This window comes from Lactuca virosa, chromosome 1, assembly GCF_052849685.1.
Source record: "Lactuca virosa cultivar CGN04683 chromosome 1, Lactuca_virosa_CGN04683_v6, whole genome shotgun sequence".
Classification (NCBI taxonomy): domain Eukaryota; kingdom Viridiplantae; phylum Streptophyta; class Magnoliopsida; order Asterales; family Asteraceae; genus Lactuca; species Lactuca virosa.
Window position 1 is genome coordinate 42,573,178 of NC_136426.1, and position 14,204 is coordinate 42,587,381.

Below are 14,204 nucleotides of genomic sequence, written 5' to 3' on the forward strand. Positions count from 1 at the left end.
CTTGACACGACCATTCTTTTTTAATTTAAATCAAAAACTCGGTATCCTTTTTGTCCTTGAGGATAACCAAGAAATACACAAGGTCCCCCCCCCCTCTTTGAACTTATACTTTCCCTATTTGTTTTCTTTGATATAAACCAAACAGCCAGAAACACACATGTATGGTTTGTGTCAAAGTAGTATTTTGTAGGGCGTTTTGTTTTCAATGGTTCTTGACAACAAACTATTCACAATATAGGTGGATGTCATTATGCATTCACCCTAAACTTTTATTGGCAGATTCACTTAACACCTAAGAGCCCTAGCTATTACAAGCAAATGCCTATGTTTTCTCTCAACTACCCCATTTTGCTGTGGGGTATGAACGCATGAAGTTTCAAGAAAAATTCCATTTTCTTCATAGAACTTCAACATTTGGTTTGACAGAAACTCACCACCATTGTCACTTCTAATTCTCTTAATCCTTCTTTCAAATTGAGTATTAACCATATTATGAAATGCTATTAAACTAGTACTTGCATCAGATTTATTTTTGATCAAATATACCCATGTTTATCTGCTAAAATCATTAACGATAATGAGAAAGTAATGAGCTCCAGATGTCTAAGGAACTCGATATCCTCCCCATATGTCACAGTGAATTAAATCAAAGCAAAAACTAGTTTTTATTGAACTATCAGTAAAAGGAAGGTGAGTTTGTTTTGCTCGTATTCATGAGTCACAATTCTCAATACTAACAGTGCTACCTATCGTGTCAATATGTTGAAGCTTAGTGTTCGAAGCATGCCCCAACCTTCTATGCCATATCTCTGAATCAATCTTGACTGCCATAGCTGCCACCCTTTTATCTGTTCCTTCCATGTTGTAAAGACCATTCTCACATCTCCCCATGTCAATAAGCCTCCTTAAGCGTAAGTCGTGAACGAAACAAAAATCATAGAAAAAGGTCATGACGAAATTAAAATCTTTGCTAATTTTGTTTACTGATAATAAGTTGCATCTAAAGTTCGAAATGTACAAAACATCATATATTTTCATGTTATTGGGTTGTAACACCTTATTTCGAGTCGTTTCATAATTTGGGGTCGTGACCTGAAGATCAAGTATCATAAGGCTTCGGGCTTTGGGAAAGAGAGGTTTAGACCCATTCGGATGTGGGTAATGTATATTATGTGATCCAAGAGTTTGGTTTGTGCTTTGGAGTCAAAGGGTAAAATGGGAAAAATAGTGTTTCAGACTTCTTTTATGAATTATGGATTTTAGTTCGATTTAGTTTAAGTCAAAAGTAATTAGATATGGTTGTAGAGGTCCTCAATACCTTTCCGTGGATATAAAGATCATCGAAATTAAAGTTGAAACGAAGAAGCTATGCCCGTTTGAAGTTTGGACTATTTTGGGTTAAGTCGTGTACGCTGGGCGTATGGGGAAGTATGTTGGGCGTATTAGGGCATCCCTGATTATGTTGGGCGTACCAGGAGTACGTTGGGCATACACGATCAGTGCCCAAACCCATTTCATTATCATCCTCCACCTCTGCAACACCCTCCCATGAAAACCCTAACCCTAGTTTGAGCCTTTTAAGCAAAAGAAGGTTATCTTGAGTGCTTTGGAGTGTTCTTAGTGCAACTTGGAGAAGATGGAGCTCTTTGGAGAAGTGCTTGTTGCATTAGATCTTGTAGATCCAGACTTTGTTTACCTTGATCTTTCTTCTAGAGGTATAAAGTTTGAATGTTGATGATACATTTGATAGATCTAGCTAGTCTTGGGTGTTATGAGCTTTTGGACACTTTAGTGCATAAAGTTTAGATCTTGAAAGTTCGTGACCTTTTTATGGATAAAGTTGGAAACTTTATCCATCTAAACATCATATTGATTCAATCTAAAGGTTGGAGACTTGGACTTAATGGATTAAGTTGGAAACTTTATCCATCTAAACATCATATTGGTCCCTTTGAGACTTAAAAACTAGATCTTGGTGGTTTGGACCATTCTAAGGGATAAAGTTGGAAACTTTATCCATTATGGAACTATTAGGATCCATAAAAATGTGATCTTGGTCCTTCTATTCCTTCCATGAAAGTGTCATGATGTCTTAATGGATTAATAAGTTAAGGTTTTGGCTTTTGGACCTTTTCTAGACTTGGAAAGTCATAAAGGTGGAAAGTTTATGACTTAGAATGACGTTGTGGGACTAGATCTGAGTGTTGGATGAAAGGACTTAAGAGACTAAGAACTTAATGGAAAAGTTGATGGGTTTTAGGTAAAACAAATAAACTAGAAACAATTCCTAAGTTCACATGCAACCTACTTTGGATCTATGTTTTAACTATTGAACATACAACTTTGAATTGCAAAACAAGAACCCTAGAGGAGAGAGGCTAATTTCGAAATTAACAAACTAGGGTTTAGGAGTTACATACCTTTCAATTGTTATAGCAAACAATTGATAATCCTCTTGATCTTGATCTTGATCTTCTTGGAAGCTTAGCACCACAAATGTAATGCCTCTAATGGAATCACACCCAAGAACTAGTAAGAAGGAAACTTGGAGGAGAGAGGATGGAGAGAGTATGCAATTTCGGCCTTAGGGTTTCTTCCAAAGAAATCAATGACAAAAACATGAACCAGGAGGCTCCTTATATAGCTGAGGGATCTAGGGTTTAAGGGAAACCCTAGTTATCCTTTGCTTAGGGCCTAAGCAAACCCAAGGGCCTTATCCAAGCCCCTATGGACGAAATGATTAGGGTTTCCCCTAAAGATTTCGTCCACCCTCTTCCAAGGGGGTTCTAGAGCCTTCCACTCAACTATTAGATAATTGCAAACTAGTCCCTGCACCTTATAATTAATTCTTTTAACCCCAAAATCAATTCTGATTAATTTCTGGCTAACAATTAATTAAACATAATGATTTCTAATTAATATATTAATCCATTAACATATTAATAAATCATTTATATATATATATATTAATTTATTAATCTTATAAATTAATATCTCTCCTTTCATAATTTCCTTGTCCAGTTGCTAGGTTGAGGGCAACCCAAAAGGACTGTGCTGCTATCAATTCAAGTACATACCAATTATAGTTATGGGCTTAGACACCTAATCCAACAAAAGTGTCATCTAACCGAGTATGTTGGGCGTACCTTTGAGTACATTGCGCGTACTCGTATGGGGTCCTGATCGTTGGTCAAACTTGAGGATTTTAGGCTATTAATTAAGATTTTATTAGGACCTGGTGTTAGTGGATTTGTGGGTGCAAGCAGTGCAGAAAATGGATCATATTGTAGTGTTTTGGAGTTCTTTGATTCAAGTGAGTTTTCTCACTGTGCTTGTAGGTCGAAGGCACCAATGTCGGCCCACTAACTTGTGTATGTAGGATGCTTGCTGTCTTTGTGACTCTTGCACGATTGTCTGTGTATATACGTGCTGACCAGTTGGGTCTTATTTATTATTATTATTATATGTGATACTGTGTATGTTGAGACCTTGAGTAGTCTTCAGCGTTACTGATAACCCACAGGGCGTGCTATTTTCCCACTGAGACTTCGGGTAGTCTCCAGGGTCGCTGATAACCCATGGGGCGTATTGTTGCCCACTGAGACTTCAGGTAGTCTCCAAGGTTGCTGATAACCCATAGTTGTTTATTTGTGATGTGTCATGTGTGGTATTTTGGTAACTCACTAAGTTTTGTGCTTACGATTTGTGGATTAAATGTTTCAGGTTTTCTTATAATAAATGAGGGGCACGACTCGATTGCATCGCATCCATGGGAGACTTGTGCACATGATAACTTTTGATGATACTCTGATAAATGTATTAAGATTAAATGGTCTCATTTAAGATTTTGTAGTAGTGGTTTGAATAAACACTTCAAATTTTAATTAAAAATTTTGGGTTAAATTTTGGGGCGTTACATGGGTAATTGAACTTCTCCGATTCCTTGAACAGTGACTTTATCACCATTTGGAATGCTAAATGGAATTCCACCCTTTGGGTGTGTTAGGTTAGTGAAATTCGACTTTTGACATGCAACATGTTCTTTTTCCCCTGAATCGATTACCCAAGGCAACCGAAAATCTAAATTACTTGCCATGTTGATTTCAGGTTTCTGCACATCATTCAACTGATGCATTAGCTTCTTGTACTGTTCCACGCTAAAGCCTAGCATGGGGCTGGATTCCACCTCAATGTTTGCTACCTTTGGTTTGGGATGATTTGGCCTTTTCTGATCAGGAACAGTTTTGCGACGTGTATCCCACCAATCCGGATATCCAATCTTCTCAAAGCAGCCATCAATAGTGTGTCCATTCTTCCAACAATGCTTTCACTTCATTCCCTCTTTACTAGTGTTCTTTTTTTCAAACTGGTTCTTATCAACGATGCTCTGAGCATGTATCTGATATGCTGTAGTATCTACATTGACTTTTCTTGCTACAGATATGTTTCGTTGTTGTTCATCTTCTGAGACCAGGTGATAGACGGTTCCAAGTGATGGCATAGGTTTGATGCTAAGGATCTACGTTTTTATTGTTCCAAAGGTGTCTTCGAGATCCATCCGAAACTCATAATCCCATTCTTTGTCTTTAGATTCTGTTAATCTTTTTCCGATGTCGTAAGTGCACTTGCCACAGGTACAAGTTGATGTTGGTGAAGCAGATATGATTTCATCCCAGATTTCCCTCATCTTTGTGAAATACATGGAAACAGAATCAATGTCTTGTCTTAGTGTTGTTAGTGCACGCTTTAATTCGTAAGCACGGGGTGCACTCTCCTTTACAAATCTTTCTTCAAGATCATCCAAGATCTCCTTTTGCGGTTGTAGCATATTTGACACTGTTTCGAATGTCTTTCTCCATGGTTGCAGTAAGCCAACCCTTTATCAGGGCATTGCTTCGTTGCCAAGCTCTATACTCACTCATTTCTTCTGTCGGTTTTGCTAGGGTTCCATCAATGAAGCCGACTTTGTTTTTGGCCAAAAGAAAATCCTTCATCTCTCTGGACCAGTTGACATAATTGTTGCCACCAAGGTTTTTGTTGACATGTACCTGTCGTGGGTAATCAGTGGGATGGATGTAAAAGGGCGAATTAGGATCAGATGACAGGTTGGTGTTGGTACCGGAGCCACCCGGTGGGAGGTTTCCCATCATTGTTTAACAAGATGCAATATCCTGCTCTGATACCATCCATAAAACCAAGAACAAAAAGAAAACAACTTTTGTCACGTTACTTTCATTGAACGAAGGAAGAGGGATATAAATAGATCTCAATTACAGCTGGAGTTTGTTAGGCTAAGAATAAGAATGATAAATACAAGGAAACAATTATCTACTAAATATAATGGAAAATATTATTTCCTTTAGTATAAGTGGAAGATTGTGTGGACTGTGGATAGGCAGATGATGGCCTATACAATGTTTAGATGAAAAAGGAATGTGGATAATATTAATATATATGTATCTCAAATTGTGTCATACTAAAGAAAAAACATTATATATGTTCGTCAAAATGTGTTGGCAGCTTTTGTTTATTCAAGATGGATCAGATTATCTTTTGGAAGAGACGTTCTCCTGGTGCTGGCACTTCTAGAAAACAAGGAGTTTTGCTACAGAAAATAGTTATAGAAAATTTATGTAGGCAATTACCTACATAATACCTACGGAATGGGATGCCCTAATTTAGTAACAGAATATCTACTGAATAGCGAATGACATAAATCCGTAGGTATTTTGTTGGTAATTAGCTACAAAATAGTGACATAAGTAATTCCATAGGTATTATGTAGGTAATTAGCTACAGAATAGCTACAGACTACTGACAGAAGAGAATAACTACAGAATAACTACGAAATAGCAACAAATTTATAATTTTACGTTTTTTTTTTGTATAACATCCAACTTTTGGTTTCCATTTAGGTACTCTTTTTAAGATATTAGTTTTTAAACCACTTTGTTTTCAAATTGTGAACATGTAATCTTAATGTCTTGATAATCAAATGCATGCCATATATGTTGTAGTGCAATATAAAGAAATTAAAGTATGATGCTATAAAGGATTGAAAACAACTTGACTAGTAACTTCTATCTTTAAAAGAAATGTAGTTAGGATTCTATAAAAAAATTATTGAAAGCAATGCAATTGTTGGTCAAATACATAAGTATGTAGCTCTAATGGGAAAAATTAACGTATATTACCCAAATTGGCAACGGGAGTAAAGTACGTTGCTATTCTTTATAATTTTTTGTTTTTTTTTTCATTTCCTTTATTTTGTAATTAACTCATGTATTGAATATGAGATTTTTTTACAGGCCTTCATCCAAGGGTTTAAGAGCTATAAAAAGTTATACTTACGTATAGATTTGCTCGTGTAAGTGGACATCTATTTTTATGATTTTTTTATATAAACTAAGTACAAGTAATATCTTGTACAAAGTAGGATAATACATTCAAATGTATTGTATTTGTATGAATTGTATCGGTTTGTATTTAAGTTACTTTTATGAAATAAATTGAGTAAATGCAAATTATAATGCTATAACCAAAAACATATATTGTAATGCTTATTATTTTTGTGGTTGAATAAGAATTTTTCTTATAAATTTAACGTATTGGGTTTTTTTTTGTGCATTTTAAGCAGAAAAAACTGAATTTTTTTTTGAGTAAATTACACGAATGGTCCCGATGGTTTGGGGTAATTTGCGTGTTTGGTCCCTAATTTATTTTTTTTAATCGGAAAGTCCCTACTGTTTGTTTTTATTACGCGCTTGGTCCCTACTATTTGTTTTTGTTACGCGATTGGTCCCTGTCTTACCTAAAAAGACTATTATTTAAATAGTAAAAAATTATAGGATAGGTAAGGTAAGGTGAGAGGGGTTGGGGTGTGTTTATTTAAATATTTTAAAAAATGAAGGGCTAAATAGTTTTTTTAGGTAAGACATGGACCAAGCGTGTAATAAAAACAAACAGTAGGGACCTTCCGAGTTAAAAAATAAGTTAGGGACCAAACGCGCAAATTACCCTAAACCATAGGGACCGTTCGTGTAATTTACTCTTTTTTTTTACTAATTTAGTGATGGATTTCTAACGAAATATCCATCGCTAAATAGGTCTGTAGGTAATCCATAGGAAAAAAGTCAATTTTAGTCAAACTTGAATTTCGTCGTTAATTCGTAGGAAATCCGTAGATAAACAGTTCTGTAACTATTCCATAGGAAAAAAAGTCAATTTTGGTCAAACTCGACTCGCGTGGGTAATCCATAGGAAATCCGCAGCCATGTCTTTCCATAGCTATTCCGTAGGAAAATAGTCAATTCTAGTCAAACTTCACACCAGTCGTCAATCTGTAGGCATTCCGTAACAATTCGTTTACGTAGCTAATCTGTAGGTATTATACCTACGAAATAGGCCGTAGATATTCCGTAGCAAATATGTAGGTATAAATTTCTTACGGACGTTTATGCTACAACCATTTTTCCGTAACAAATCCATAGGTATCGCCTTATACCTACTAAATAACTACAAATTGTGACATAGCTATTGCCCCAGTTTTCTAGTAGCGTGGGTAACCTCAATCGTTTAAGTTTATTTGATCATCTTTTCAGCAACACAATATTTCAATCGCCTTATATATGTGCATCGTAATGTGGACAAAACTATAAGAGTCGAATTTGGTTCAATTTATAAGCTATAATTTACTCATTAAATTGTCACTACAAAACAAGGTAACTGATGATTGCATACTACTAATTATCGATCGTTTATGAATAATGACTTCCCTGATCTCCTTCTTCATTAATTACATCTATGGATGACGACGTTGCGATTTTGGAATAATGACTTCCCTGCCTTCCATATTTTCTTCTTCCCCCATTCCACTTGGTTGGGACCTCCAGACCCTGTATGTACCATGTCCCATTACCCTTGGGTTAGGGTTAGCTCTCATGTCTTCAGGACCACCTTCGGTTTTTGGACTACTTCGAACAGAGTTTTTAATTCCCCTATGTAGCGGTCTCTGTGGACGTGAGCCAGGCCTAGGGTTCTTGATATCCTTTTCTTCCAGCGATCGTGGCTCCGGACGTGTCCTCTTTATTGACCCATCGGGCACAGCGTTGGAAACGTTGCGATTTTCTTTTTCAAAATCTTTGATCATATATTTAGAAACCCTCGCAGCATTGGTTTGAGGAACTACTCCGATGAAGATTAACGTGATGAGAAGTACAACAACAAGGGTGAAAAAGTGGAGCCTTGTAGCCATTGAAATTGTTGGATGATGTTCGATTGCTGATGATCATCGGAATGGAGAGAAAATTTGAATGGGGATGGTGTATATATATGCATGCATGCATGTTTTGTAAGGTGACCAGGGACGTAGGTTTGGAAGAAACCCTAAACCATAAAAAAGAAACAGAAATGAAAGAATGAAAAAGAAGTATTCAGACACCTGGGTGAATGGAACTTGACTTTCATCCCCAGCCTTTGACTTTTTTTGAGGTAAAAAAAGAATGGCTGACCAAAATCCAATCTAATTGTTAGAAAATATTCCGACGAAATATTAAATTTAGAGGGTTTAAAAAGAGAATTATTTTACGCTTCTAATTAAAACAATCAAATGCTTCCGTTCTTTTGTTTGAGTTTTTTTATCAGTTGTGATTGTAGTTATAAAAAATATTTAAAACAATGATGTAGTTTGAAAAATATTTACTAAAAGTTGTAAAATATTTTATGAAAATATCCTTTTTTATATTTTTTTTGAAGCAACTGTAACAACTAATATTTAAAAAAATTAATACTAATCTCATAGTATAGTACTATAGTTTGCCTTCTATGGATCGAATTTTGGACTGCCAATGCGAATTCGTTAGATTCGGCGAGAAAGGATAATCTGGAAGCTTTCTTCGATGGGAAATCCACCACCTTTGAAACAAGATGAAGACGACGATATTTATGACGCAGATAACATTAACGTTGATCAAGAAATCGACCGTCTCTTATTATCCGATGACGAACCAGATCAACTTTCATATCGACACGGCAGCCACCTCTTGCACCCTGATATTGAAACATCCCCAGTGACAAATCACACGGCATTGCCACCACTACCACCGTTCTCCTGGAAGAAGCTATGGAAATTCACCGGTCCCGGATTTTTAATGAGCACAGCGTTTCTTGATCCGGGAAACCTAGAGGGGGATCTGCAAACCGGTGCTGTCTCCGGGTACTCTTTGTTGTGGTTGCTTTTATGGTCCGCCGTGATGGGGCTTTTGATCCAGCTGTTGTCCGCCAGGCTTGGGGTGGTGACGGGGCGGCACATGGCGGAGATTTGCAGGGATGAGTACCCTTATTGGGCGATTCTGGTTCTATGGTTTATGGCCGAGATAGCGTTGATTACAGCTGACATTCAGGAGGTGATTGGGAGTGCCATTGCCATTAAGCTATTAAGCAATGGGGCTGTTCCACTTTGGGCTGGTGTCTTGATAACAGCTTCTGATTGGTAAGATTTCTATTTCTTTAAGCCATGAGATACTCAATTTACTGATACTGCATCATTGCAGGTGGAATTGATATTGCTATTATCATTTATTGCTCTTCAGTCTTTCAAAGATTATTTTGGTAGTTCTGTTAAGTTTTAACTGTGTTTCTGTTGCTCCATCATGATCAGTTTCATTTTCTTGTTCCTTGAGAGCTACGGAGTGAGGAAACTGGAAGCTCTTTTTGCTTCTTTTATTACAATAATGGCACTCTCATTTGCATGGATGTTTGTTGACACCAGTCCTAGCGGAAAAGAACTACTCATAGGTTACATCGCCTCCTTTCGTCACAAAGAAGGCTACAAACAAATCGACCCAGCTAATATAATATCAAAAATCAAACTAAAATTGTTTGCATACAATCTAAATCACAATAAAAAACATCTTTTCTTTTTATCAAAATCCACCTTTTCTAATTGAGCGAACTCCATGTTGTAACCCATATATTTGTACAGTTCGGTTTGTTTGTAGCCCAAAGTGTACGATAAGTTGTTTGACTGAAAACCAATTACAATATGCAGGTCTTTTAATTCCAAGAGTTGGGTCAAAAACGATTCGGAAAGCTGTAGGATTACTCGGTGGCATAATAACACCTCACAATGTCTTCTTATATTCTGCAGTCGTACAATCAAGAAATTGACCCCAAAAAAAAGGGTCAAGTCCAAGAAGCTTTGTATTACTACACCATAGAATCATCACTTGCCATTTTCGTGACCTTCATGATCAACATGTTTGTCACCACCATTTTTTCTAAGGCTTTTTACAACACAAAAGAGGCCAACACTATAGGCTTATTGAACGCAGGGTATTATCTTGAACAAAAATATGGCAATGACCTTTTCCCAATCTTTTACATTTGGGGAATCGGGCTTTTAGCAGCTGGGCAGAGTAGCACGTTAACGGGCACCTATGCCGGGCAGTTCATCATGGGTGGGTTTCTTGATCTTGACATGAGAAAATGGCTAAGAACTTTGATCACAAGGAGTTGTGCAATTGTGCCAACAATTATTGTAGCAATTTACTTTAATCGATCAGAAGATTCGTTAGATGTTCTTAATCAATGGATTAATGTGCTTCAAGGGATGCAGATTCCTTTTGCTGTTATTCCACTTGTTCGATTGGTGTCATGTGAGCGGATCATGGGAGCATTTAGGATTAAACCATCCATGGAGGTATGAATTTATTTTTCTTTTTTTAAGAAAGTTTAATTTTGTGATCTTTTGGTTATTGGTTAATTTGTGTTTGTAGAGGGTGGTATGGTTTGTAGTTTGGATTGTGATTGCTATCAACGGATGTGTTTTGATAGAGTTTTTCGTGTCTCAAGTTGATGGATTCATGATTGATTTTGTGGTTTGTGTTTTGAATGTTGCTTACGGTTCGTTCATTTGGTATTTGATTTCACATGGTATGACTTCTCAGCTGTCATTGTCACTGTCATTATCATTGGCATTATTGTCACTGTCACTAACACTAATAGTTGGGCTTGTATTTTGCGTGCAGATCATGTACATGTAGCTTGACCCGACACGATAATGGTAAAGATTTGTAGAGGGATGTTGTAAGTATTTTATTTTGTAGAGTTTTGTGTACATATTAAGGAAGCTTCAAATTCGCTCACTCTATAGTTGTATATTTTTTTAAAAAAAAAATAATGACCGGTGATTGTATATAGTTACAATTTTTCTCAAATAGGAAATAGAATGCTATTATTTCTAAAAACAAACTCGGTTTTGTAGGTGGAACCATCATTCAACCATCTGTAACATCATCTTCTTATTCTAATTGATATTGTGCTAATTCTATGGTCATAAACTGGATTATGAATTCTCTTACTAAGAAGATAGTAGAGAGTGTTCTTTTCTCTCAAAACAACACATAAGATCTAGACTGAATTAAATCATCACTATGAACAACATGTTGGTTCTTTGATCTATCAAATACATCAACAATTACAGTTTGTTTCTCATGGATCTGATAAATTTTCTTCATATTTCACCAAATTAATTAAAATTTGGGATGATCTTTACATTGTCTAAGGCATCGCAACAAGTCTCTTTTTCGTGTCATCGACTAAGCTTGATCAGCTTCATTTCATAAGTCTTTAAGGGCCATGACACCTTCATTTCTTTCATTGGAGATGTTCGAACTACATGATTATGTCACTTTTCATGGAGTATTATATGTCCCATGTTTCAAGTACAATCTGGTTTCAATTGCCAAACTCACATCTCAGTTTCAAATCTGTTTACCGATAAGGCTTATATAATGAAGGACCCTTCATTGAAATATAAACTTGCATTTGGTGTCCTTGGTGTAAGAGTCAGTGATTTATATGTTTTTTTTATCAATGTTCTATTAAATTAAACTTGTCTTTTAGTTTTTCTGAATTCAAATCACGTACAAGTGTGGATTCATTTGCATCAAGTTCTAATTCACATACATTGTTATGGCATAGACGTCTTTGACATATACCATTGAATAAACTTCGAACTCTTTCTTTCATTCGTTCCTATTATCATAATACTTCTATTGATATGTGTGTTGTGTATTCTCAAGCTAAACAACATCAACTACCCTTTTTCAAAAAGTCTTTCATTTTCCAAAGAACATTTTGATTTGATACATGTGGATGTTTGGAAACCTTACAAACATGGATATAAGTTTTCCATCACGATAGTCGGTAACTTCAGTCGACACACATGGGTTCATTTATTAACATATAAAAGTTATGCATGATTGTTTATTAAAACATTTGTTGCACTCATCCAAGCTCAATTCAAGAAGAATGCCAAAATTATAAGGACAAACAAAGGATATGAGACATGTAGGTGTGATAATCGAGTCTAGAATATAAAACTACGTGGTTCATTAATTTTTCTAAAGAAATATTTCTACACAAATTCATAGATTTAAAGGGTAAGATAAATCCTAATTTTTTTTAAAGATATGACATTAAAACTTTTCTATAAAAATCTTAGATAAATTAAAAAGTTATGTAGATCCTTTGACCCACCTTACTTATACATAACCTCCCATATATAGTACAAGGGTTATTGTCACTACAGCCCAACAAACTTTAGTATATTGGTTTAAATGGTCCCTCATAACTATTTTTTTGCATTTGAGGGGCATGTACTTATGTTTTTATGTTTTAAAAGGTCATTTTTGAAAATTTAAAGGGGTCACCCGATGACACTCATCCTACCTTGCACTTTACCAATTCCACGTCATTGCCATCTAGATTAAAGAAGTCCAGGTCATCGCTGCTATCACAGATAGAGAACAACAAAAATGAAAAATATCTCAATTTTTTTACAAGATTCTACACAAACCCTTCAATGGAACCACCATTAGAGCTTTACTCAACCATCAAAATCCAATACAACCCATAATTCCTCATCTCGTTAATCACCCCGACCCCAACACCAAAACCCCTTTTCCCGAATCTTCACCTGAGAGCAAATCGCCCCATTCCAATCGATTTAATGTTTACCTTAGTTTTTCATTTGGGTATTTCTTGAATCCGATTTCTTCATTTGGGTTCGTGGATTTTGTAGATCAGAAATGGAGATTCTTAGCTCTTCATTTGTGATCTTCTCCTTGAATGCTGTGAAACTGCACACCTTTCAAAGAAATCCAATACTGCAGTCTCAAGATCTTCAACAAAGTACTTGATGTAATTTTCAGGGTGCCTCCTTCTCTCTATATGACTCATGAATCTCCCAAGAAACAATATGTAGGCTGGAATTAGTAGATCAGAAATGGAGATTCTTAGCTCTTCACGAAGCTGTGTATCTGTTATTAGCCCTAAAGCTTGAGTTTTGTGAACGTCTTCAAACATGGTGTTAAAGGACTTGAATCGTTCTCTCAAAGCAGTTTTTGAAACCCCAGATGAGAAACTTCCACTCACGTGTAACCCTTCGTCTCTCAAACAATACAATACTCCTACCCATGTGGCTCGTTGGTAGCTTGTTGCAGCTTGCCGGAAATTTGCTGTGCGTTTTCGCAGGTAATGATCTCCGATCATCTCTCTCAGCTTCGATGAGCCTTTGATCTTTTGGACGATGTAGTGAAGGTTGTTCATGATGAAGAGATGAACAAGGGAATTGTCTTTATAGTGCTTGGATTTTCCTTCTATATTGAATTGGATAATCACTATGATCCAAATCAAATGGAGTGCTAATGGCGGTTGCTCATCGCGGTCTGTGAAATCCATATCTGGAGTAGTTTGATCGTCTGAGTATCGAGAACCGATTTCTTCATCTGGGTTCGTGGATTTTAAGCCCGAGGAAGATCCTAACAGGTTGCTTTTAAGTAGTAACTCAGCAGGTTGAAGGACCAGCTCTAACCTGCGTACTTGGCAGGTGACTAGGCATGAATACCTACTAAAACCGGTAAAGGGACATTTTTAATCGGTAAAGTACAAGTACATGCCCCTCAAATGCAAAAAATAGTCATGAGTGACCCTTTAAACCAATGTACTAAAGTTTGTTGGGCTACAGTGACAATAACCCATAGTACAACAACCCACTACATTTTTGGTATGCGAGTTCGTAGTTTAGTAACACAACATTTTCCACCCACCATCCCTCAACCCACCAAACTAATAGGAAATGGTGCCACACCCACTACACTTTGATTTTTTTAATTAAATTTAATAATTATATAAATTAAAAA

At 36.3% G+C, this 14,204-nt stretch overlaps 1 protein-coding gene and 2 pseudogenes across 1 annotated transcript; 1 reads left to right on the top strand and 2 right to left on the bottom strand.

The window, feature by feature from the left end:
- Nucleotides 1–4,519: 4,519 nt before the first annotated feature.
- On the bottom strand, nt 4,520–5,150 carry LOC145113308 (uncharacterized). Its single transcript, XM_079049417.1, has 2 exons — nt 4,919–5,150; nt 4,520–4,836 (listed from the first exon to the last, which is right to left on the bottom strand). The coding sequence occupies exons 1-2, from the start codon at nt 5,148–5,150 to the stop codon at nt 4,520–4,522; spliced, it is 549 nt and encodes a 182-aa protein (XP_078905543.1).
- Nucleotides 5,151–8,897: 3,747 nt separating this feature from the next.
- On the top strand, nt 8,898–11,313 carry LOC145113315 (metal transporter Nramp3.2-like; annotated as a pseudogene).
- A 1,788-nt stretch (nt 11,314–13,101) lies between these two features.
- Nucleotides 13,102–13,743, bottom strand: LOC145113321 (exocyst complex component EXO70C1 pseudogene; annotated as a pseudogene).
- Between the last annotated feature and the right edge of the window lie 461 nt (nt 13,744–14,204).

Excerpts from the sequence above, each read along its gene's own strand:
- LOC145113308 (XM_079049417.1), bottom strand. The coding sequence starts at position 5,150 with ATGATGGGAAACCTCCCACCGGGTGGCTCCGGTACCAACACCAACCTG. Across the intron at positions 4,837-4,918 it reads AAAACCGACAGAAGAAATGA|TGTCAAATATGCTACAACCG; the intron begins GTGAGTATAGAG and ends CATTCGAAACAG.